Genomic DNA, 27,298 nt, shown 5'->3' with positions numbered 1-27,298 from the left:
TTACTGAAGCATACGTAATTACATGTTCATTACAGAATGTTATCAGGGTAGCTCTTGAAAACGACGAAAACATTTTTTTTGCGAATTTTGTAAAATGTATAGGGTGGTTCCTGATATGAACATGTGTTTGTTCATTTCTTTATGAAAGCTAATGATAGGTACAATCGCCATCAAATATATCGGAGACGCGGAAAGCTCTTGAAAATACCGGAACACGCCTCTAATAGAATCTAAGACGCTTCACTGGTTATCTACACATACAAATTAATGTTGACAAGACGAGACCATAAGTGCGTTTTCACATTATCCGATCCGATATCGGATGTAGGAAGGATTTCAAAGGAAAAAAATCAAAGATGGCGGCGTTAATTATGGGACATCGGTCTGACATGCGATATCGGATCGGATAATGTGAAAACGGACTAAGGCTGACCTATCAAAAAGTTATATAGATCTCACGTAGAGGCAAGCTTCTAACTCTACAATCCCAAACATACATTAGTCAAAATCAAAACGCGTGGTTTGATCGTATAGCCAATTTACTCGCATACAACAACTAGTTTTTTCCCGCGGCTTCGCCCACGTAATTAATCCATTTTCTCATACAAACTTTGGACCCCCATTTCACCCCCTTAGGAGGTGAACTTTGAAAGATCATTTCTTAGTGCTTCTCTACATCTTTTAAGGAACCTACGTGCCAAATTTGGAATCTCTAGGACCAGCGGTTGCGACTGTACGTTGATATGTCAGTCAGTCAGTCAGTTTCTTCTTTTATATATTTAGAAAGTAGAAGTTGCAGTAGTAGTTAGCAGCTACTCACAAAACTGTTCTTTCCGGCAAAATAAATGCATCATAGACTCACAAGTTCACACACAACTTTACAAAGCTTCTTATTGAGTTAATTTTTATTAAGCAGAAACGTCTGCTAACGATTCTAAACATTTTTATATTAAGGTCTTCTTATTGAGGTCTATTAAGTTTGAGGAATCCAAATACCTTCCTATAATTTATTGGCTAATTTAAATCTTGATTTGTATGTACCATTCCAAGCACAGCAATACTCCATAATCATGAAGAATAGAGGTAATCATGAACTCTAAATTCCATAGTTCATAATAGCATAATAGCAATGCTATGACATCCCTGTCATGAAGACATCGTAACCTGACATTTTGAAAAGCCTGCATACAGGTTAAAGATAACAATCTTTGCCTTTGGCCTGGAGTGTGCTGGAATGCTTGCTGTGCTTGCAACCATAAAATTGGACCAAATGTGACTTTAGCTGGTAAGCTCACTAGTAGGTGCAAACTTTGGTGGCCGTCCGGGGTCGACCCAGGTATCGCTGGGAGGTCAGTGTGGCAGCGAATCTGCGTCAGCTTCAAGTCAGTGACAGGCAAGAGGCTGCGCAGGATCTGGATCGCTCATTACGGAGGTCAGGATTCACTTTGGATCTAGGTGGTTGGAGTTAGGTGCAAGATTTCATTTAAAGTTGAATGAAAAAAACGAGATTCTCGCATACCTATTCACCTATAGGTAGCCCAGATTCCTCACCTACTTTCCACCAGCTTGTTGAGAAATTCTCCATTGCTTTACTCGTATACCGACATAGTGCCACTGCGCATTAAGGCTGCCCGCCTTGGCAACAAATCCCAAGAATAGTAGTACGCCCTAGTTTTAGGTAGGTACTTTTATGGCCACTCCCGCTCCCTGCGAAGAGTGCCGCTCACCCGCCCTTGGTTACCTCAAGGATACCTCTATTCTCTATTCTCTATTCTTCATGGTTACCTCATAGCCTCGTTCAGCTCGTAGTTACCGCCTGTCAAGAATGCGACCAGTCGGCCTGTCATATCTCACTCATACAAGCTGGCTACGCGTTACCTGACACGAACATAGACTGTGTGCGTAGGAACGCACCTCTTTCATATATTTGATCGCCTTAGGCCGTTTTCTCATTATCCGATCCGATATCGGATGTCGGAAGGATTTCAATAGAAAAAATCCAAGATGGCGCCTGTAATGTATGGGATATCGGTCCGACATCCGATATCGGATCGGATAATGTGAAAACGCACTTAGTCCGAGGAGTGCCGAAAGTGGCCGAAAGCTTCTATTAAAAAGGTCATAGATTAAAAGGGTTACTATAGGGCCGGAAGCTGTACTTGGCAATCCACATCCCACGGCACTTCCTCACTTTTTGGCAATGTTTCGCAAGCGTTATCTAGCCTAGAGCAGCAAGGACGGATGCGTGGGCGGCTATCGCTTCCGCAACTAGACCGCGTGTCATGAACGATTACGAGGAATGAGGCTTAGGGACGGTAAGAGTGGGGAAATACGGATGAATGTGAAAGGGATTTTGGATTCAGGAAATCGACTCTGAATAGACAGTGTCGCAGAAAATATTGGATCCCTTCCAATTCACGACTCTTCTCTTTCCACGCAAACTCTATAGTGGACGATTAGAATCTTGGAATTTAATCGATTAGGTATGCCCTGTACCTATACCATCGTTGTGTTCTTAAATAAAACATTAGATCCACCCATGAACATGATCACTTGATCAGTTAAGAATGTGTGCACTGTGCAGTAACAATGTTTCAGCAGTACAGTCAACCAATTAGCATCCCAAGCAACTCTAGAACCCTATCGTATTGACACCGTGCTTTATTCACTATAGAATGCAGTTTAACTTTTACTGTGAGAGGGTTCTACAGTCCCCGAGGATTTTGATATGTTGACTGTACAGTCGCCCGTCAGAGATATCGGAACTGCTAAAGCTCTCACAAATATCGGAAAACGCAATGTCTTGACAATCGAGACATGTTCCGATATTTGAGAGAAACTAAATCACTAATAATCCACCACAGGCTTCGTCAAAAATACATGTACATGATAAAATCCGCAAAAAGCTTTGTCCAAAACCCTAGCAATACCTACACGCTCCCATTAATCCCCAAGACGACATGTGCCCGGTGCAAAAGTCCCAAAAATACTGGCTGCATTAGCACGCTGCACTGCCAACGATATTTGGTGGACCAGGTATGAGCCAGCCCGTGGACCCCCACCTCGCTCTCTTAACCGCAGTCCCAGGCTTTTAATAAAAGTTTACATAGTACCTACAAGAAAAAACAAAAAACAATTACAGAGGTAACAAAGGGTGATCTTCCTATCAGTAAACAGATCGTGTAGTTTTTTGCATATTTTACTCTTTGCATAAGTTTATGAGCAATTAACGGTGTCGACTGTACCTATTTATGTAGAACTATGTACTGTACTAGATTTCATTCACGTGTCTGAAATTAATTTTTAGTCTTTGATACTCGTCTCATTTGTTCGTTCGTTTGTTCGTTCATTTAGGGTCCATCCATAGTCCCTAATTAATTATACTGATGGTACGATAGTACCTAGATCTGAATACAAAGTTTAGAATATTACCAAGAACGATTTGATATTACTTTAACCACACCATCATCATCATCATCATTTCAGCCATTAATCGCCCACTGCTGAGCAGGCATCGCTTCGTGTACGCCACTTATCCCGATCCAGGGCTAATCTCATCCAGAACTGCCCCGCAAGTTTTTCGAATGTCGTCCACATGACTTTTTGTAAATAAGTGAAGTTACGAAGAACAAAGAATATATAATACTTAAGGCGATATATTTCCGTAGACGCTGCGCGCACTCGTTTTTTGAAGCCGTTAAAAACATAGGAAAACGCAATGGAAAAATCTGAAAACGATATATGTTAAATTTCAGGATCTGGTGAGTATGTTATGGAGTTGAACAACATGAATGTTACAACTTCGCTCGATAGAAAATGACCCCAAAGTTCCCTCTTCTTTTAACAATAAATCGTTCCCATAGCTGGGATAAAAACTTTTTTGACTTCTTTTTTACTTCAATATATAGGTAATAAGATTATCTAGATGAATCTGATGAGTTTGTGCCGGTAGCGTCATTAAAATAATATAATATTTATCAAATACTACCAAATCCGCAAAGGAAAGATGGAACAACTATGAACCCAATTTTAAGACCCATTACTAATCCTGTTTTTGTAAAAAAAAAATTTTTCTGGAAATTTTTTTGAAATTGAAAACATTTTCGATGGCACTTATGGCCTCTTCAGTCGCGCGGCGGCGCTTTCAGAGGATGGACCTGTGTCAGTTTTCTCCGCGTGGTCACGTGTCATTGAAACAATGGGGAACAAAGCTTTGAGGAGGCAGAAAAAATAATTGCGTGCTAGAAAACAAATAAATAAAGAAAATTCTAACCAAAGACTCTGAAAAGGTAAGAAAATGATAATTTATATATACTCGTAAGTATTTCATTTTCATATGATGTTATCAAGTGACATTTACGATATCTAAACATCATAGATTTTAGAAACCCCTAGATGACGCGTCTGTGACGTCATTACAGCACAACTTTCCACTTAGAAAATATATGACTGATGTCCAGCTAGTGAACAAACTTACGTATAATTTTCATAAACATATTGAGTTGTTCGAAAGAAAAGGCGGCGGTAGATACAGTACTGATTGAAGATCAGGTAGGGTAGGTATTTCTGTCTTTCAAAATTTGGTATAAGGTTAATTAGATCGTGCTACCCTCCGTCTATATTTTTTCTGTGTCTATGCCAAACATGTGGCCAGCCTGACAGAAATTTTGTTTGTCAACTGTCGCCATTTTTTCATAATAGTTAAAAGATTTCAGTATTTTAACTTCTCAATAAATTTTGATGAATAATCATACATTGAAAAAAGCTGGACAATTTTTTTTATTTTTATTTGGTGGGTATGATTCCGGTACTTTATATTTACAGATATTTGTCTAATTTGCAAGATTATACGAATCCTTCAGCAAGCTGTCTGACTCCTTTGACAAAAGTTGATACTTGATATGAATATACCTACTTGAGAATTCGAGGTAGGCATAGAATGGTATTGATTTATCAATAAATTATTATGAAGTATGATACTTTATCTTGTGCTGGGTTGTATTTTATTTGGAGATATTAGTGGCGGTAGTGCAACCACCAACACGAGTCAAGCGAAGAGAAAAGCTGTTTTCTTGAAGGATTTTGTCGTTCTTCTGAATCCTCGAATTTGGGGTCTAGTTTAAACCAGATAAATATAATTGTCAGGATATGATATCAATAGCAACTTTATTAAATAGACAAAGTTTCAATTGCATAGTTTTCATACTTTAGATTTGATTCATATCTTAATATAAATAGCATAGATTTCATCAGTGACTGGGTGAGTGATTTCATCATGATCATCAAAATATACGAGTAAGTAACCTGCTATTAGTAGGTTCATGAACAACAAGAATAAAATTCGAAACTTTGGCATGTATACATTGTAAAGACTGTATCGTTAAGTATGAAGACAACTTTGAGTAGCCGTATTTATTTGCTATTATATATTTTTTCTTATAACAAGACATGGGCTTAAAATAAGGCACATAATAAGGTACACATTTTGTCCTAGAAACTCGACGTAAAGCATTGACTTAATCCTCCCGAGTACTACTTAATTACGATTCCGGACAAATGCTACTAGAAAATTCGCAAAGTGCGTACAAGACGATACGATTGCGAAAAAAAATTGTACGGTGCGAACCTCAACGACACATGATCCACAAAGCAGAATATCTGGACATAGTCTAGCCACTGTTATTTAAAAAAAATAAAGTTCAGGATCTGTGTATGGCGGTGATTTAGAGAATGTGGCATGGTGCTTACTCTAACTCCGACTTTGATGTCGAATTTGACTATCATACACTGTTTATATCGATCTGGTTTAGGCACTGTTCAAACACCACGACTGTCAATTAGACTTTGGCTTATGGCTAATTTTTTTATCTGTTTCTCTCAACCTGCTCGCATCAAAAGTTTACGGCAATCCGGAACGTTGCTCAAAAATGCGTTTTTTTTAATTATATAATTTCACCGGATTCATTCTGCAAGTACCCAATTGAAAAACCACGAAGAAGACTCTTAAAGAATGTATTATTTTGGAAGCATATTCACCTTTGTTTGTTGAAATCGTACAAAGAGTCATTGAAATATCCTCAAATTAAGCCAGATAGGGGTTGTCCGAAATTTATTTGCTAGACCTTAATGAAAGTACCATAAAGACCCTAAAATAAAAAAAATAGCAGACCTTCTTATATCAAATAGTGCTTACCAATATCTTCAGATCATACTCTCGGAACATAATAACACCAAATTATACACATGTCAACATTTAGACGAGGTTTGTTTTGTCTTTATATACTTAACGATACAGTCCTTATACAGGTTAAAGGCTTTCAATATGAAAATGAAAAAGCGTTATTTATTCACGGCTGAAAAAAATAATGTGTATTTTTAAACAGCAGTGACATGACATAATATCTTTTTACCTAAAGTTTATGGTCAAAGAAGCTGACGGTTACTGTGTTCTGTTAACAATAGGTTTATAAGAAAAAACTTGTACATGAAGTAGAAAACTCGCCCGTCGCCGAGATGTTAATCTTCACCCTCCTCCCCATTTTTATGTCCCCATTTTCAGTTTTTTTTTTATATATTCAGGAAAACCGTAAAAGCTACAGTTATGATGTTTAGGAGAAGTAGGTATATTTCCATAAAATTCTCTACACAGTATATATTTGCAGGTAAATAGTTGTAACTCGTAATTTCAAATCAAATCAAATTGTGCTTCTATTTACTATGGGACTAATGCTGAAAACGCAAAAAAAATATCTATTTTATACATTTCGACTGTCATGATACAGCTCATTTCTATGGAACATCCAAATTTTTTTTCGTATATGTTTCAGCATTGGACCCTTAATAAAAGTTGTTCATAATGACCTCAAAAGTCACTATGCAAAGTTTGAATGGTCCTTTTTATTTCACCCTGTCGATCTGTAGATAAGTGCGATTACTAAGAAGTTCGATAAAATTGATTGTACTTTAGGTACGTCCTTAAAAGCTCCGACAACTCTGACCAAACACACTGTAACTATAAATCATTAGTATTACTTACACAAATGATGAAACCTAATAAAAAAAATAAAGGCGGTGATCGTTTACCATCAGGCGATGAGCTGCTCATTTGCCTCCTATTTCATGAAAAAACTAAGAAAGCCCAGTTAAAATACGGCGATCATTATGACTGCGATCCGCTACACACACACTACACTAGAAAATATTTCAGATGCCTGAAATACATTTTTTTTTAATTGAATTGAATAGGAAAGCAATCTAACATGTTTGGATGGTCAGTCTACTCTATCCAAAAGGGTGTGAAGCTATGTTTAAAGTACAGCTAATTGCATGATTTGATATTCAAATTTTAGTGCTTAAACTTGGAGCTAAAATGATGACATTGATGACTAACACAAGTACTCATTCGTAATGCTTAATAAATAAGGAGGTAGGCACCTGACCCGTTTTATGAGATCACAGTGGCATTGACAATCCTAATTAAAGAATAGCAGTCAATAAGTGACGTATTTATTGAAACTAATTTTAGTTACATACGTAGTTATTATATTAAATATTTAATAACCTTTATTTAAATAAAAATTACACTTAAATAAAAATTTGGTACAATAAATATTATAAACTAGGCAATAAAAATCTTAGTTACATACTTTGAAAAAAAATCAAAGAAGATACTTATCTGAAATTTCAGGAAAACCTTTCCTGGACATGCCTAAGTCCGACCCCGGGATCTCGACACAAAACTATTGTCAAGAGGGCGCTGTTGTACTGATGTATGCGATGACAGTTCAGTTCAAAAAAACCGGTGAAGTGCGAGTCGGAGTCGCTCACCGAGGGTTCCGTACAAACTTTCAATAGTTTAATCATCAAAATTTTATTCAAATAACTCTACAGACTTGACTAAATCCTCAAGAATTTCCCACATAACAAGTCATATTTTAATATACAATTTTATTGAGACAACGTCCAAATAAAATCAAGACTAATTATTCGACTTCAATAGTTTACGACTTACGACATGTCGCAAGGACGCTCCTGAACCGACCTCATTATATCAGGAAAAACGCGATGTAGGAAATGAGCGTTCAACGTACAGCGACATCTATCGGCAAATTGAGTAAACTAATGCGCGCGAGCTAGAGAAAGATGATTTTTATGGAATAATTGTTTATTGCGTGGACCGATTTTAACCATTTTGCCTTTATTTGAAAGCAGGTAATTTCATTGTTATTTTGTAAAAAAATTACAGGTAGGGGAGCGTGGGGGAATTAGAGCCTACTAAGAATGATTTCTAATAATACTACTCATAATTTACGTAGTAAAAATATATTTAATTATGAACGTAAGAGTTATTTATCTAGCAACCCATAACAACAAAAATATGCCTAAATAATGTCATTGTTAATGATGAGAAACGAAAAACATAAAAATGGGATTCGCTCCCATTACCTTCACCTTCGAGTAACGAGAGCTACAAAATGCCCTATATGTCAAATGGGAGCCATAGTAATATAATATATTTAGATTAAATCTTTTCTTTGCTTACAATCAGTCTCTACGTTCCGAGAGGCTTTTAATGTGAAACGGTCTCTTTTTCGTCGCATCTGGAAGGGAAAATAAAGAAAACCATTTCAGTATAAAATAAGTTAACTGCATTGGGGTAATGGGAGCTAAAGTTTAGCAATGCGAATATTAGGAGCTGTTTATGTTATATACCCGCATGACTACCAACACAACAAAACATTTTTCTAAAAAAAGTTTGATTCGCCGTCGCGATTTGATTTGCATCGACATAAATAATATATATTAACGTAACATATTTGAAAAAACAGTCATAATTAACGCTTACCGTGAACGACGAATTTTTTTATAACCGCGGAACCAAAAACACACTTCCGTCTCGTGCAACTGATCGCGGGGCAAGGAGGCGTCGTCGTAGGCTCTAATTCCCCCACGCTCCCCTAAGTAACCGCCAAGTAACCGCCCTAAGAAGTATTATGTTCGAACTTTTAAACTATCCTTATTTAGAAAACCTCATCACAAAAAATCTGGCAGTTAATGTCAAAAGAAAACTATCTTCTGTCAAAACGCTTCCTTCAAATCCTTATGGCCTCTTGTTTAAATCAACAGTAAACCGAAATTTCATTAAAACATTTCGAAATTTCAGTAAAATGTGCGACAACCAGAACGTGAAGGCGGATCGCATGCGATGCGAGGCGTGTCGGACCATCAACCTGGCCAAAGATGCTTATTACCCCAAACCGACCATGGAGTTGTATAACAAGTGTACTCCTGTAAGGAAACCAGACTGCGGACGAATTTTAGGTACAGTAACTACGATCACCGGCACCGACGACCGGTCTGGCGCAGTCGGTTAGTGACCCTGCCTGCTGCGCCGCGGTCCCGGGTTCGAATCCTGGTAAGGGCATTTATTTGTGTGATGAGCACAGATATTTGTTCCTGAGTCATGGATGGTTTCTATGTATATAATTATTTATATATATATATATATCGTTGTCTGAGTACCCACAACACAAGCCTTCTCGAGCTTACCGTGGGCCTCAGTCAATGTGTGTAAGAATGTCCTATAATATTTATTAAACAGGAGGATAACATTATGAGCTATTAGACCTGCAACCATTGTAACCTAAACTCAACACACAATAAAATATTTCATATTTTATTTATTTATTTATTTATTTATTTAGTAACTAGAGTAAGAGCGTTAAGTACGAATTTTATAGAATATCTACTTAGTCTTATATACTGAGAGACTGACACATGTGCACTAATTGAGGGCCAATCGCGAAGCAAGCCGCTGTCTTCAATTTTTCTACACCTTAGCTAAAAGTGTATTGCCAGTTTCCTTACTAAGTACAAGAATTATTGTGCAAATATATATTAGGTTCTGCTTTCAAACCATAGCTAGTAAACCTCAAATACTTATAATGCTCAACGTTTTACGTATGTTGAATTGTTGAGTATTAGATACAACAAGACAACTGCTTTTAAATCTTGCTATCCTGGTAACAATTGCAACTCGCTACTATGTTACAATTGAACAACAACGGAATTTGCCTTCATTACATGTGTTTCTCTCATTCTAATCCCAGGGATTTATGAATGAACGAATGTGAACGAATGAGTGAATGAGATATACTTTGTATATAATGCCGCTCTTTCCCTTGACTCCCCTTGCTTCAAAAGGGGGTCCCTTTACATTGTTACTGTGGTTACATCGTGCCTCCTCTTGGTTTCTTACGCCCTAGTATTTATTACAAATTATGTAATGCCCCACGTTGCCGTTGCCCAGACGATTTCATAAGGCGCTGTAACAACATAGAGTCTGAGATTCCTGTTTATAATGTTTTAGGAAACATGTCTGTATTTTGAGCAGCATTTTGTTTAATTTCATAATAAAATTAATGAGTGTTGTTAAAACTAGATTATAGGAAATAGAAAATAAAGCGTACTCAAATTCAAACCCAATATATGTAGCTATGTTTATTTTCTTAGGTCCTGGCATGCTAGTTATACATTAAATAAAAAATAACTGTAAAATTATGTGACTACTACAAACTACAAATACTTAACAAGTAGGTACAGTAAACGGCCATACATAATGCACATTGGTTTTTCGTCTTCGTAGAGCGTTGTCTTTTTCTTGCTTATGTGACGTTAATTAGTCTCTTTCCAAAGACCGAATGTGCATTATTTATGGCCGTTTACTGTAGGTATACGCTATTTGACATAACCACAAAACAAAATAACTTCATTTTCTTCCATAAATATCCATAAAATGTAGCCTTATTTAAGTTAGTTGTACCATTCTTAATCCTTAGCTTACCTAAGTTCATTTTCTTATCCCACAGAACTCCCTCTGAACCCCACCTGCATCAGAGTGTGCCCCAGACATGAGGTGCTCGCGCGGATGCAAGGCGAGCTGCCACCCAAGATGTGCCCCGTACCCTACGGCCATGGGAAGCTCATGTATGCCGTCAAGGTAACGCCACTTTATTACATATAATTCCTTCTGAACCCCACCTGCATCAGAGTGCGCCCCAGACATGAAGTGTGTGGATGCAAGAAGAGCTGCCATCCGAGATGTGCCCCGTACCCTACGGCCATGGGAAGCTCATGTATGCCGTCAAGGTAACGCCACTTTATTACATATAATTCCTTCTGAACCCCACCTGCATCAGAGTGTGCCCCAGACATGAGGTGCTCGCGCGGATGCAAGGCGAGCTGCCACCCAAGATGTGCCCCGTACCCTACGGCCATGGGAAGCTCATGTATGCCGTCAAGGTAACGCCACTTTATTACATATAATTCCTTCTGAACCCCACCTGCATCAGAGTGCGCCCCAGACATGAAGTGTGTGGATGCAAGAAGAGCTGCCATCCGAGATGTGCCCCGTACCCTACGGCCATGGGAAGCTCATGTATGCCGTCAAGGTAACGCTACTTTATTACATATAATTCCTTCTGAACCCCACCTGCATCAGAGTGCGCCCCAGACATGAAGTGTGTGGATGCAAGAAGAGCTGCCACCCGATATGTGCCCCGTATCCTATGGTCATGGGAAGCTCATGTATGCCATCAAGGTAACCCCACTTTGTTGTACAAAACACCTTCTAATACCCCACCTGCATCAGAGTGTGCCCCAGATATGAGGTGCTCGCGAGAATGCAAGGCGAGCTGCCACCCAAGATGTGCATCAAGAGTTCTATATGCTCCCCTAGATGGCGCTACACCTTTGGTTTTACCATCATCTTATTTGACAATTTTAACACATATCAAATTAGGAACATGGAGTTTTAACAATTTTAAGCATGTATCGAGAGATGGAAATCTACTTATGCACTGTGACTATACCTACATTTTATTATATACTTTGACACCTCTATATATTTGATCCTCTTTGCTATCCGCAAACCAAAGTAAAGCTCTGAATAATGTCTTAAATATTTTCATTCACCTTCAACAAGACAGCGATTTGCGAATAATATACTGTAACCCATTCACATCTTCAACCCCGTTTAAACAACCAAACAACTCATCATCTCCTAATTACATATTAAGGGACATTTTTATCAAAGTTGTCCACCCCACTTTTTTTGTAACACGGGTATTTTTTACGCGATTCATACACAGAATCGCGAGGTCTTTCGATCCTGATAGGAGAAAAAAAGTCCCAAGATTTCCATACATTTTTCAAACCTTCGCCATTCCGTTACCGCCACACAAAATGTATGAAAAAATGGTTTTCACTTTTTTTCTTCTATTAGGATAAAAATTTCCAAAACCAAAAAAAATGGGGTGGACAACATTGAAAAAAAAAAGGCCCATAAACGCGAACCATCATTTCCCTCGCAGGCTGGTCTCCTGGCCGGCGCGGTTTACTTCACGTACACGCAAGGAGTGTGGGGCGACCAGCGCGACGTCAACGAGGCCATCGCGCGCTGGCAGGAGTACATACGCAGCATGAACACACGCCGCCCGCCGATATTCGACAAGTGCGGCCATGTTATCGTAAGTCAACAATTTCCGAAAAGTTTGTACATTTGGATCACGTCTCCGATTTTGATAAAGATTGGTAGGCTGCTAGAGTCCATGATGCTGAACAAAATCCACTAGGTTTCCCAAAATGTCCCAAGCAGTACCAGATTTCTATACATTTTCGGTAACAAAAAAGGAAAGTTTCACACAAACTACCTGGGACATTTTGGGAAACCTAGTGGATCTTGCTCAGCATCATGGACTCTATCAGCCTACCAATTTTTATCAAAATCGGAAACGTGATCCAAATGTACAAACTTTTCGGGAATTAGGTACTCAACTTGTTTTACTTTAAACTTGGTACTGCGGACGTAGCCGAATGGCAATCGTCGACTCCAGGCGCCGACAGAAATGCTGTCGAGCTCTGTCGCGCCAATACGCTAGAGCGATAAAGATAGGTAGCTGCGAAACAGCTATAGTGAGCGTTAGCTTTTCCTTCGTATTTGACGACCGGTCTGGCTCAGTCGGTAGTGACCCTGCCTGCTGAGCCGCGGTCCCAGGTTCGAATCCCGGTAAGGGCATTTATTTGTGTGATGAGTACAGATATTTGTTCCTGAGTCATGGATGTTTTCTATGTATATAAGTATGTATTTATCTATTTAAGTATGTATATCGTCGCTTAGCACCCATAGTACAAGCTTTGCTTAGTTTGGGGCTAAGGTGATCTGTGTAAGGTGTCCCCCAATATTTATTTATTTATTTATTTATTATTTTTCCGGTAGTGTCGGTATGTCGAGTACTGAGAGTGACTGAAATAGTATGAGGCATGACACGTTCAGTACGTTTCCGTTCCGTAAGAATACGAAGGAAAAACTTTTCGCACTACAACTACAAGGTTTTTTTTAGCTGCAACTCCTGAATTCAGTCCCCGCGAGTGGTACGGCTACGGGCGGCTGAATTCAATTTATCTGTTTTTTTCTGTATGTTTACTAAAACTAAAAAAACTCGTTGAAAATAGGGCGTTACATTGTAACTAAAAGTGCTAAAAGTATATGCAAATGTGAATAATGACGTACGGGTAAAGTTTAGATTACAATGTAAAAGCGATTGCGAGCTTACGAAAGTTATTACATCCATCCCTCAGTTTACACTTACCCTAGCAAGCTTACGACTGAGCTTATCCTAAACGAACAGTGTAAGCTAGATTAGACCTTACCACTAAGAACATCTAGTTACAATTTTATTGTAAAGCTAAGTTATAATACGAGTTTGCGGTAATAATCAAAGTATCCCTCGGCAGTCGCCCTTGCCAACGGCGTGCTATTTTAACCTGCACGACACTTATGCTACCCTGGTGTAAGCAGTTACGTCATCAGTTAGTTTGGTCGCTAAGGTTACCGTGGATGGAGGATAGCGGTGTAATGAATGGAATAAAATGTGTGGAGGGGACCTATTCCTACATCGGAACACATATTATATGTGTTGGCACATAAATTCATACAAAGGCCGTCTAGCTGAACCGTGTACCCACAGATCAACCATTGGTATTTATTTATCATTTTCATGTTTACAAAGATATTGATAGGGTAGTTTACAATCACATAAGTAAATAAATACTTAATGTATCTAAGAGAAGAAAGAGTAAACTCAAATTAACCGCCAGGCCAGTCCATAATTGGTTAATCGGCAAAAGTAAAAGAGGGAGTCAACAATTGAATTATCCATTCGTTCCATTCCTATCCTCAATTCCTTTAAACAAGTTTAAGCTCTAAAGTATTGCGTCTTAAATCCAAAATGGATTATTGTTTCCGAATATAAAAGCTCCTAAGTGGTTCTGCGACCCTAGTATACAATAGAGTTGAAAAGATGCCGGCCAAGCGTATCGACCTACGGCACCTTGCCTCCATGACATTCCTCTGCTAACTCCTCAGTCCCTATGGCTTCTATGGACACCTGTAACCTAGAAATGCTGATACCTTAGTACTTTGTTTTCGTATTAAAAGCTCAACAGTCAAATTCCATTGCGTAGCCACGCCCACAGTGAGATACTTTTTTAGAGTACCGCAGGATGATTTTTTTTTGTTGAAAAACGCTGGCGTGTGTGTGTGTGTCCGTTCTGTGTGTGTGACTCTCATACAACGAAATTAAAACTTTCCTACATAAGTATGTACCCACACAATTATGTCACTGTACGAACGCACTTCTACGAATATTTTGTATCTGTAGGCTACCCTGTCCTATCTTACCCTTTTAGCACACTTTTATAATTGAAATGAAATGAAATGAAATATTTTATTTCAGACAGGTGTCCATATTTACACAAAATATTAGTGATATGTAGTAGTATAATTAGTGAGTAAATATTGTTTTTCAGAAACTCTCTGTTCTATTTGATAGAGTAGAGTAGACATTCTAATGAAAGATAATTCTAGATATATGTAACGTGTTAATTGACTTGATAACATTCAAATCGAAATAGGTACAGTCAGCGGCAAAAAGATGTGATGATTTCTGTACCTTGTCGCTTTTAACAGTTTGACAATTTCGTATGACATTTCAAACAAGACGTTAATATGACAAGGTACAGAAATCATCACTGCCTATGGTAGTATGTACATTTCTGAGGTTGTGCAATAAAGTGTGATACCTATACATATGTGATAAAAGTTGTATGAAAGATTTTTGAACTTAATTATGACAATTTACATCCACAATCAAATTAAATACCTACAGAACTTTTAAACACAGAAATAGATCGCGCTTGACGCAACACAGTTTAACCACCTGTCTCGATTCATGCCACCTTGGTAGCAGCAAGGTGCCTACATACGAGGGACGCCGGAGCGTTATCTGTCTGTTCTCATTCCGATACGCGCAGAGATGGGTGGGTGTCATACATATATACATACACAGACAGGTACACACCGTCATACAAAGGTAGGCGTGTGTTTAGAGGCATCACGGAGACGCAACGCGTGTGTGTTGTCAAGTTGAATACATTGTTGTGTTATAAATGTAGTTTTGCAGACTAGTTTGTGAAGTCGGCAACTACTTAAGACGCTACAGCAGCGAAAATGCTAAAACGGAAAGGAGCCCCCTTTCAACAACTCAGTTAAAAGACGTAGCGTAAAATCTTTAAAATCGAGGTCCCGCTCTCGACTGTTTCCTCCTTCAAAACTTAATCAATCGTACCGAGATTTGAGAATCTGAATAACAATGAAATAATCTGTGTCAGACCGTTTAGTTTTTTTGGCTCATTGTTATCAGTTTTGAATACCACACCTTTTTTGCGCCATAATCAATAAGGCCGTTTTTAGAAATTTTTGATGGGCTCTAGCGTTTTTTAAAATAAGAATATAAAAAAAATCAAAAGACACAGATAAATATAATAATAATCTGTGTTGAAAAAATCATTGCATATCTTCAAGAACTAGGGAGGAAATAGTCGAGAGCGTTTGTATGGAGAATTGAATTGACCCCTCCTGTATCGTCTTAACTACTCGTATTATGGCGAGAGACGGTCAAGCAAACCTTGTCACTAAAAATGGCAGAAAATTTTTAAAATGTATAGGGGCGAAGATTTAATGTCCCATAAAAAAAAAAAAAATAGCTAGCTGGTTGGCATGTAACTATAATTTACTTTTTCCCTCACTAGCTCGGAAACACGTATTTTGTCCTTTAATACCAGCGGGTAAAAACGCATTTTATCCACTAGTGGGTAAAGTAATTTGACCTTGAATAAAGTCAAATTAACTGCTTTAAAATTGATAAAAGTAGGTGAATCTAGTAATAAAGATGATTTACCACCTGTGGAACTACTGGAAGCAGTGATCAACGAATTTTTTGCGTTGTAGTTTCCTCGCTATAGTGAGGGGAAAAGTTTTGTGTTACACTCGGGTGCAAATGTATTTTACTTCTCGTGTGTTAAAATACAACTTTGCCCCCTTGTATAACAACTAACTATTAATTTTAACCATTGGAAACTTAGCAATTACAACTTTTTAGGTTAATTGAATATAGGTACCCACTATTTAATCATACAGATCGTTTTTGGAACTGAAAAATATATAGGTACCTACAACCTTGTATGTCTCTATTGTCACGAAAATGTGATACCTAACGTATAAATTAAAATAGGGAAAGTAGAAATTACATAAGTACAGAAACAGAACATACCTTTTTATCTATTATGTAAAACGTTTTCTATAGCTGAGATTAGTCATGTGCAAGTTGCGGAAACTTTCCAAAAAAAATCTTAAATTTCTTGAAAAAATCACGAAACTTTCACGAAAGATAAAGGTAATTTAAATTTATAAAATGGAAAGTTTCCATACATACAATTGTCCATACAAAGTATGGAAAGTTTCCGAAGTTTTCCTATGTGAAAAATTCAGAATTTTGATAACTTGCCAACGGTACATCAGTAGCTGAGATACTGAATACAAAAAATATAATATTATGGGCCAAAACCTAATTTTGTTCCCAATCAAAGATAAAAAGTAGGTAAATGAACTCATTCTAGCTCTGGCTTTGGTGATAAAAATTATTACAAATTAATTTATCACTAAAACATTTAAACCGTAACACATAGAACTCGCATAATCCAGAAGGCCAAAGTCAGACGGATGTCATCTGTCCACATTTTCGCACACTCTCGTAGTGGCACAATGTCCCCCGGTCTCCCCGATTTGTACGCCCGGAGAGGGGCGGGGTGGACCAGGGTAAAATGGTTCGGACAGTAGGCCTTGTTTCGTGCGGAAAGGACGCAATATCCTTTGTGGTGATAACGCCCTGGTAGAATTGGGTCATATCATTGACAGTGCTGAGTTATGAAGTAATTTGATTGAATTGTAACGGTGAAATAGGCCTTAACCACTCGTGGTTTAAGATTAAGGATGAACAAAATAAAAATTTTGAGAAAACCCCCGACCACGACATAGTGGACCGATTTTCATGAAACATGGCTAATCACACTCCCGACGTCCCGACTAACTCAGCTTTCAAACAAAAAAAACTAAATGTAAATCGGTTCATCCGTTCAGGAGCTACGATGCCACAGACAGACACACACAGACAAACAGACAAGACAGACAGACACGTCAAACTTATAACACCCCGTCGTTTTTGCGTCGTAGGTTAAAAATGAAGCTGAACAAGTTTTAAGATTGTTTTTAGTACATAATGTACATAATATATGGTGTTTTTTTCAGCACTAAGTATGTTGTAATAACGTACTTAGTACGTTTTTGTCAGGTCGAAACTTTAAAGGATGAACTGAAAATATCCTACGACACGCGGTGCGAAAAGGAAATTCGTAACTCTTGTCGATTTAAAACATTCCCTTCTATCGTCTTTTGTCTCTAAAACTTTTCGAACAAATGAAACTCAACTCAACTTCTAGTACTTAGGACTAGAATCAAAATTCCTTAGCAAAAAGGTTGTATGGTGGGCGTTACGTGGATAACTTTAGTATTTTCTGTAATATTTATAAAATTCATGATGTTTTACATTTAAATTTTCAGAAAAAAGACAACCCAGAAAGTGTCATCGCGCCAGCATATGCTTTGTACAAACACTTTGTCACGTTGTGTTTTTCAGGTATGTCGACAGACAACAAACGTAACGTACCTCGGAATTTTATAGACAAGGGCATAGGGAAAAGTTAAAAAACGTACCAAGATTTTGTTGATGAATTGAGATTTTATTAAGTTTTATTTCTCGGAATCATCAAGAGTTGAAGCCTGACCAGAAATATACAGTGTGTTACCACCACCCGGGCATTTATTAAATGCATAGTACAAGCTTTGCTTAGTTTGTGGCTAAGTTGATCTGTGTAAGCCGTAAGGTGTCCCCAATATTTATTTATTACTATCTTTTGCCCGCGGCTTCGCTCGAGTTAGAAAGAGACAAAAAGTAGCCTATGTCACTCTCCATCCCCTATCTCCACTTAAAAAATCACGTCAATAAGTCGCTCCGTTTTGCCGTGAAAGATGGACAAACAAACAGACACACACTTTCCCATTTATAATATTAGTATGGATTCTGATGTAAAATTTATGCGGTGACAGTTCAGTATTGTATGAATAAAATAGTTCTATTGAAATTCTGCAACATGGCGCGTAGTCATATATTCCTGGTCAAGCTTTATACACCGTTTAAGAAACAATTTAAGAAAATAATCTATGCCATTCTGTTTCCTATAATGGACTATATGCCGAATGGAACTATATGCCGAAGATATTATATGGTCGCCTAAATTCCTTTGGTTGTCTCTCGGCTAGATGGTGCTAATATTAATAACATTTAATGATGTGCAAGTTGCGGAAACTTTCCAAAAAAATCTTAAATTTCTTGAAAAATTCACGAAACTTTCACAAAAAATAAAGGGAATTTAAATTTATGAATGGAAAGTTTCCATCCATACAATTTTCCATACAAAGTATGGAAAGTTTTCGAAGTTTTCCTATGTGTAAATTTCAGAATTTTGGAAATTTTCCGTCGGCACATCAGTATACCTATTTGACAATTTTAGAGTTACCTAACAAGACTTAGGCACCTATCTAAGACACTCCATCTTTGCAGGTATTGTGAAGCTCCCTCAGATCCTCAAATGCCAGTATTTGGATTATCTTAAAGCCATTGAGAAGAAGAAACTGGACGAAATACGTGAAAGAAAACTTAGGAAACAAGGTTGAAGATTTTCGAGTTCAAACTTTTTTTGTAGGTGTATTTTTTTACAAAAACAATAGGTTACCTCAGTTACCTGGGTCTTAAAGGAGCAACCTATGCTTTGGCGCCCTTTATTCTAGACATTTTTAACTGTAAAAAAGTAAACCTAGGAACCGACGATTTGTGTTAAAAATCGCTTTTGTACATAGTCTTAGTTATTGTTACATTTCAAGTTGTATGGTGTAAAGAATTAAAATATAAAATACGAAAAAAAAATTGACGCTGCAAAGGTGCTCTTTAAATATTGTGATTTTTTCATACTGCTTGGTATAATTTATTACACTTTCAATTGAAATGTAACATGTAGGTAAGCTGTGCTAATGTTTAAGAAAAACTGTTTCTTTAGCTATATTTATAACCAGTATTTTGGAAATAAAACTTCTTACCTACAGCTTTACAGTCTTTATTCATAATAATCATAATCTTAGTGCATACCCCTGCCAAAACACGTTTTAGAATATCTAAATTCTAAACACGGTAGGGTGAATCCACGTAAAAGTAACGTGAGTTGCGACTTCATTGAGTGTTTATTTAAAGATTTGAACTAGGTATAAATTACAAGTAGGGAACAAATCAAATTATTTTATTGAATATTTTTCGATTTGTTCTTTTTTTCAAGTAGTCACACTACTATATATAAATTATAAATTTAAATAGATATCATACACGAAAGAAAAAACGACAGGGCCCACTGGATTTCTCTCAGTGCGCTCCGCGCGGTCGGTCTGCGTGACACTAAAACCAGCACACCCATGATTAGTTGATTACAATTGATGGAACTCGACATGCTCTAAAAAAAATAGGGAAAAACTGATTACTTAGCTATTAATCTATTCCTACAACTACAATGATCGGAAGTATCAGAACCTTTGCCGCCGCCGCAGATCGGCATTCAGTTCGAAGAAGCTGCTGTCCTCTGCGCCGGCGCCGTCCGCCAGCATGAACTCCAAGTGGCGGATGTAGCAGATCGCTATCCTGGAAGGAAGAATTGCATTGGATCAATGAACAAGAACAAATGAACACAACTTTTGGTCCACTTCTCTTCATATTTGGATGGTGATAAGCAATAATGTGTCAACCCACACGCCAACCATTTTGAGAAAATGGCGTCTAAAGATTTTTTCTCATTTTTTTGTGTTTCTCATAAAAAAAATTGTTTTTTATATAGATTGTTGTGTTTTTCAGCTATAATACGTTCAGTAGTAGTGATTATTGTAGCTTAATTTCAAAACAAACTTCAATTTGACGAAATAATGCCCTTTTCTTTTATTGCGAATTGTTCGACGACGTCAAACTTTTTCAAGACTGTGTTATGATACTTAACCCACTTTTGCTAATTGTTTAAAAATATCTATGAGTCTTAAATAAACATGTTAAAGCACATAAATTGTTATTGTAAAATACTCTACCTATGCATATTTTTAACTTTATAAGTGTTAAGTAACATATCAGTCATGGTCACTTATGTTATTAGGTATAAATAATAAAATAATAATAAATATTATAGGACATTCTTACACAGATTGACTGAGACCCACGGTAAGCTCAAGAAGGCTTGTGTTGTGGGTACTTAGGCAACGATATATATAATATATAAATACTTATATACATAGAAAACATCCATGACTCAGGAACAAATATCTGTGCTCATCACACAAATAAATGCCCTTACCGGGATTCGAACCCGGGACCGCGGCGTAGCAGGCAGGGTCACTACCGACTGCGCCAGACCGGTCGTCATGTAGGAATCAATACATTATTTATTAATCAAAACTTTTAATGATTTTTCTACTCCCGAACTGTTATCCGTCATTTACAGGATTGTGCGTATCGAAAAAACTGAAAACGCATTGTTTGGTTCTGTAATCATGGCAACGCATTGCATTAACGATACTGCGTGCGTGCGCGGGAAGGCTTTGGGCAGCTGAGCTGACAGTGCAAACCTTTGCAATACAGGAAACAGTGTGAATTTCGTGAGAATTATTTAAAAAAACTATTAAAAACTAAGTGCATGGTCGTTGTAAAAGTATTGTATGCAATGGTGTTTAACTGACTCCAAAATACTCGTGGAAAGTACGCCACTCATATTTCTTGACCTCCTTTAAACGCCTGTTGAATAAAATACTATAAATTAACTATTAGAGTAATGATCATTTCTAGACACATATTTAAATTATCTGTGCTTTTTCAACAAAAAATCGTTACAAAAATCAAATAATCATCTTTTAAAAAAACAAACTACTTATCTAAAATATACAACAAAATATTTTTTTACGCTAAGAAATAGACTAAGTCATTTAAATTATGAATAACTCATGACTTGTACAAGAACAAAACATAAAATATCTTTAACAAAATAATAAACTACCATTCAGTAAGTATTCAAAAATCAAACAATATTTTTATGCATACATTAATACGTCTTAATGTAATTAGTAATTATAAAAAAATAGTAGCTTATATTAGATTTTTATATAAACACGTACTTGTAAAAAATGTTTGCAAATTATAATAACGAATATGTATATTCATGACTTAAAATGTTCAATTTCGTACTGAATTTACTATTCATGTGCAAAAATATACTAATGGACTAAGTCATAACTTATTCAAACATAAATTAATATGAACAGTTATATTTTACAATATAGTGTCATGGTACTTACACCAAAAACGAACAATTTATGACCCGAATATAATTTAACAATAATGACTTATGTTTTATAACACGGGTCGTAGCATAAAACAACGAATAAAATATCATTTTGCAATAATCATTCAAGTCTCATAGTGGGTAACTATGTCATTTTTTGCGTTTTGCAAGAATGAGTCAAGTGTAAAAAAATCGTTGAGTATACCCTCATAACACATTATTGTAATTTAAATATGTCTTCTGCCAATTACTATAATAAGTTAAGGTTCTTGACACATTAATGCAAAACAGGCAACACACGATATAGGATTTGTGTTAACCTATTTTTTTACTTTTGGGATAGTAAAAATTTTCAAAATGAAAAGGTCATTTTTGCAAATAGAAGTTTAAAAATCCAGCTATAACATGGCATTAAAATCTCATTTTTTTAGTTTTTGTGGGTTGACACATTATTGCTTATCACCATCCATTTATTACCAGGCCCCGTAGCCGAATAGCATTGCTACGACGCGAAACGAAAACGCCGCGAAAGGCAGTCTGGCGCTGTCGCGCCAATACGCAAGAGCGATAGATATATATATATATATATATATATATATATATATATATATATATATATATATATATATATATTATATAATATATATATATATATATATGTCTCTTTCCAACTTGTCATATTAGACATTGATTACCACGTGTAAATTGTAACTTGTAGCTTCGTGAAATGGGCCCCAGCTCTACTGAACGGTTACAAGATCCAGACGGACAGACGGACAGAGCGGCGCCATAAGGGTTCCTTTTGTACCTTTTTGGTACGGAACCCTAAAAAATGACATAATTATATTATCCGTAACGTTTGCATGTGCTAAGGAGAAACGTATTCTAAAACGTTCAAAAACTCATGGTAAACGCTCAAGGTGTATAGACAAGATGTAAATCGATCAAGCTTCGTAGCACATGGAAGTTATCTCTAAACACTACGTGTAAAAAGTCTAGTCTAAAGTCTAGTAGTCTGGTGAGCGTAGTGGTATTGGGTTTTGATAGACGTCCAGGATCTGACGGTTTCATACAGAAAGGGGGTGAGATCGTTTTCTGTCCTCGTTGCATAGGGTTTGATGACTCAGTCGAGTCTTGGTCGGGGAGGCGCGAGAGGGATTGGATTCCCTTTTGTTCTGTTATAGCTCTTTTGTTTCGGAATACCTTTTTTGTTTTGAGATACCTGAGACACTCGATCTTGGAGTATTTCTTCTTGCTGGGTTTAGTGACAGGAAGCTTGGAGCGCAACAGGTCGAACGCGCGGTTCATGTCTCTCATACGCGTTCGCTCCCGGTCGCAAGCCGTCTTTTTGTACTCTGTAAATCGAAAGTAATGTGGGGTAAGAAGCTAAGAAGAATACATTTTACTTCGACAATGGCCGATTCAAGAATTACGACTTCGGTTGTCGTTCGACTATGCCCCAACTCGCAGTTCTCAATGTCCTCATCAGCATCACAAATAAACGTAAACGGGGTAAACTACCAATACATTTGCACCTAAGAATCATGAATCAGAGTGAGCGATCGTCAAGGGCACATCTTAACAAAATGAAAACCTTATCGAGTGATATTTCAGAATGGGCCTCCTTAAAGCACCATCAGCCTTGTTCGCACTACTTATTTGAAAGTGAGTTTTCACATTATCCGATCCGATATCGGATGTAGAACCGATATCCCATACATTACAGGCGCCATCTTGAATTTTTAATCAATCATAAATATATGATGTGTATGATTATTAATCAATCATAAAACCATAAATGTGTACCCTATTGTATGTGTCTCTAAAACTACCCTCCTATTAACATGTATAGCCTGTCTGTTAGTGTTAATTTTAAGGAACTTATAAATAAAGAAATAAATATAAGATCGGATAATGCTACGCCCGCTGACTAATAGTGTGCTACGCCCGCTGATGATGACATGATCGGTATCTAACTACGTACAAATATTAAATTTCTGTTGTGCAGTAACTTATAAATGGAGCAACATACCTTTCTCAAGCTGCAAAGCGCGTTCCTTCCAATGTTTCTCGTCAGCTTCAGGCTTGACATCCTCATGAGAGTAGTCCAGAGAGGACTCAGAGTTCACTGTATCTGGCAGGGAGGGGAGGGATGCGGAGTACTCTTTGGGGGGGCCGTACTCTTTGTAAGGGTAGCCGATCCCGTAGGACGGTGGTGGCGCTGGAAGTGTGATTAAATCGTTGATTCAATGTCTCGTAAAAAATATCTGGCAATAGGTGACGCTGTATGAAGCAACTGGTACGTGTAGGTACCTAAGCGTGAAAGCTCAGTGTTTAGACTGTGGTTCCTCCAGACGAGACGTGAGACGTGCTGAGGTGTGTGATATGAATTGATTGTGTCTATCAGATAAATTCGCAGCAGTTGAGCTATGCGAACCGACCTAAACCGTAGTGCTAGACCGTCCAAGATAGACCTCGTGTAGGTAGATAACATAAATATAGAGATGTACTTAGTGCGAAAACATTTTCCTTCGTATTTTTGCGGAAACTTACGAACGTGTCATGCTATTTCAGTCAGTCTCAGTACAAGACGTACTGACACTGTCGGAACTAGCATGACAAATACGAACGTTTCCGGAAAATTACGATGGAAAACCTTTTCCCACTAGGTGCATCTATAATTATTTAATTTAGGTAAATAATGAGATTTAAATAGAGTACCTAGTAACCTAATACTATTAAAATACCTAAATGATTAGGGCGTTTTCACATTATCCGATCCGATATCGGATGTAGGACAGATATCCCATATTTACAGCGCCATCTCGGATTTCTTCCATTAAAATCGTCCCGACATCCGATATCGGATCGGATGATGTGAAAACGGACAGAGTAAGTCTTCTGCTACATTAAAGAAATAAACACTATGTAGTACCTATACCTTCTTGACTAGTCTCCAACTCATGCGGCCTAAAGTATGTCACCTTCCTCCCCTCATAATCATCCAGCACATAAGACCTGTGGTGCGACGTCGTCTTATCGTACTTCTTATGGCTGAACGTGTGTTCTTCTCTCGGCTTGTCATCTGCTTTCCCTATTTCTAGAATAACCCTATCTTCTGGCTCCCTCTTATCATCTTCTTCGTTTTCTTTCACTACTGTGTAGTTGGCTATTAGTGGTAACGGTGCTTCGTCGTCGTAAGTTTGGTTATACATGTTGTAGGAAGTTCTGTTTCGTGTCCTCCTTTGGCTAAAACGCACAGCTTTCGTCACAGGTCGGTTACACCAAACCGTCCGTTATAGAATTTAGCGTTAGCTAAATCTTTTGTATGAGAATTTCCATATACTTCTGCGTGACGTGGTCCTTACGCTGGCCCTAATAGACACAAATCGTTCCAGCGCAAACGATAGTCACCTAGCCGCTAGCCGCGTCTGAATTTTGCGCTGTGTGTGTAAATCGCACTAGCACTATTAAAGTCACTTATTTTTATACCTAAAGTAATCGTAATTTAGTTCTACTTAGAGGTCGATTATTTTCACTACAATCTCGTGAGAATCCATCAAGATTGATCACTACCTAACTTTTTAAAAATTTCTTGTGTAAAATTACTTTTTTTTTTAATAAATACGACTCGTAATATATTTAAAATCTGTAATTAACGACCACGAGCTACCTGTTACAAATGTGAACTGTGTCATCCACTTTTCTGTGCTATTGTCATGCATATCCGATCAAAGTCGCTTGTGGACACAAGTGTCCAGAATTTTTCACGGACCCCGTTGTCTCTTTTGTTGTTCAATGTTTGTTTTCGTTTCGTATTTTAGTCGAGTTAGTTGTAGTTGTAAGAATGTTTTGTGTTGTATAGAATAGGTTTTGTAAAATAGTTTTTTTACTATAGTCAACTTACGTTTTACTGTGCTAGTTTATGTCCATTTACTCTAGTTTTCGTCAACGTGGAATAGGAAATAATCTATTCAAATTTTAATATGATACCATTTTGACTTGAGAAAAATAGTTTTTACTAGAGATATATATTGCTTACAGTACAGTCAGCCAAGACAGTGGGTCCCCACTTTTCAACTCTATTTTAAACACGTAAGGTCGAAAAGTGGTAAACCACTTTTTTGCCTGACTGTAGAACTCATTTATGTTACATAGTTAGAAATGTAACAATAAGGGTAGGTAGGTAAGTAACTAAAAATACTATATTAAAATGCAAAAATCACTTTATTGATAACTTTTTCTTAAATAAATACTAGTTCCTGTCATGCTTTAAGCACAGCTTTTAAAAAGTAAGGCTTTGTTTTACATTGCAGTTTTTAAATTAACTTGTCAATTAGAGATGGTGCCTTAAAATAAGAGTAGTCTTACATAAATGTATTTCAATATAATATTATACTAAATGTACCGACACAGGTAGATAGATAATAAAAAACAGAAAACAAGATATACTTGAAAATAGTTTAAAATTAATTAATCATGTGAAAACTAGAACATATTTTTTTAGCTTTAGGGAATATCTTCATCTTTGCACATAACGCCACAATGCTGAAATATTCATTAACTGGAAGTTTTGGTGGTAAAAAAATAGTATTTTACTATGTAACTTACATACACTGTCTTTTATAGGAACTATCATAAAATAAGTTAATTGTAATACCTAACTTTAAACTCAAATTATTTAAATACATTCGAAGTAGCAATTTGGAAATAACGGTACACAGGCAGTGAAAACTAACATGGAACAATAAATAGATATTTTAAGTATTGCCAACAAACACTTCAACATTTCCAGATCTTATTACATCCACAAAACATAATATGTATAAGTAGGTACGATTCACGTTAAGTCCTTCATTAGGTCAACACTAGGGCCTACAAAGTCTAAATATATTTGAATTCAATGTTTAAAAAAAATCGAATTTCCCGAAAGAGTAATCTAATTTGAAGTTTAAATCAAGAAGCAAAAAGTTCAAGTTTATGCGATAGGAGTGTACAAGATTCTAAAGGGTCGGCAACGCGCATGTGACACCCCTTGAGTTGCAGGCGTCCATAGGTTACGGTGACCGCTTTTCATCAGGCGCACCGTATACCACCCACGTGGTATATTTAAAAAAAAAAGGAGGCAAACGAGCACACAGGTGTCCTGATGGTAAGCAACTTTCCGGGGGTTAAGCATATGTGCCGTGTAAATGTTTGCCTTAAGCAGCATAGCATAATAACTTCTGACCCCGTAGCCAAATCGCATTTCTGGATCAGATGCAGACTGGCTCTGTCGCGTCAATACGCAAGAGCGATAGAGATAGACGCGAAATGATAGCTACGAAAGAGATATTATCGTGAGCGTTTGTCCATTCGGCTACGCACACTGGTCTGGCAATATCCCCTTCGAGAGTTTAGATTTCGAACGTGTTAAAAATTG

General features: G+C 37.2%; 3 protein-coding genes across 5 annotated transcripts; 2 read left to right on the top strand and 1 right to left on the bottom strand.

Annotated features, from left to right (window-relative positions):
• The first annotated feature begins 9,118 nt into the window (after window positions 1-9,118).
• On the top strand, window positions 9,119-11,023 carry LOC125232707. Its single transcript, XM_048138465.1, has 2 exons — window positions 9,119-9,321; window positions 10,869-11,023. The coding sequence occupies exons 1-2, from the start codon at window positions 9,168-9,170 to the stop codon at window positions 11,021-11,023; spliced, it is 309 nt and encodes a 102-aa protein (XP_047994422.1). The 5' UTR covers window positions 9,119-9,167.
• LOC125232966 lies at window positions 11,015-19,479 on the top strand. 2 transcript variants are annotated; one of them, XM_048138818.1, is made up of 4 exons: window positions 11,015-11,301; window positions 12,372-12,527; window positions 18,017-18,092; window positions 19,077-19,479. In XM_048138818.1, exons 1-4 carry the CDS (start codon window positions 11,230-11,232, stop codon window positions 19,187-19,189), a joined length of 417 nt encoding a protein of 138 aa, XP_047994775.1. In that variant the 5' UTR covers window positions 11,015-11,229; the 3' UTR covers window positions 19,190-19,479. The 2 variants fall into 2 exon arrangements, with proteins under 2 accessions (XP_047994775.1, XP_047994776.1); XM_048138819.1 differs by having other exon boundaries at window positions 11,275-11,450.
• A 131-nt stretch (window positions 19,480-19,610) lies between these two features.
• Window positions 19,611-25,544, bottom strand: LOC125232649. 2 transcript variants are annotated; one of them, XM_048138402.1, is made up of 4 exons: window positions 24,812-25,544; window positions 23,909-24,097; window positions 23,099-23,231; window positions 19,611-20,198 (listed from the first exon to the last, which is right to left on the bottom strand). In XM_048138402.1, exons 1-4 carry the CDS (start codon window positions 25,089-25,091, stop codon window positions 20,084-20,086), a joined length of 717 nt encoding a protein of 238 aa, XP_047994359.1. In that variant the 5' UTR covers window positions 25,092-25,544; the 3' UTR covers window positions 19,611-20,083. The 2 variants fall into 2 exon arrangements, with proteins under 2 accessions (XP_047994359.1, XP_047994360.1); XM_048138403.1 differs by having other exon boundaries at window positions 24,818-25,544.
• Between the last annotated feature and the right edge of the window lie 1,754 nt (window positions 25,545-27,298).

Source organism: Leguminivora glycinivorella, chromosome 13, assembly GCF_023078275.1.
Source record: "Leguminivora glycinivorella isolate SPB_JAAS2020 chromosome 13, LegGlyc_1.1, whole genome shotgun sequence".
Lineage (NCBI taxonomy): Eukaryota > Metazoa > Arthropoda > Insecta > Lepidoptera > Tortricidae > Leguminivora > Leguminivora glycinivorella.
Note: the sequence above shows the minus strand (reverse complement) of the source record. Positions and strands in the feature narration are given on the sequence as shown.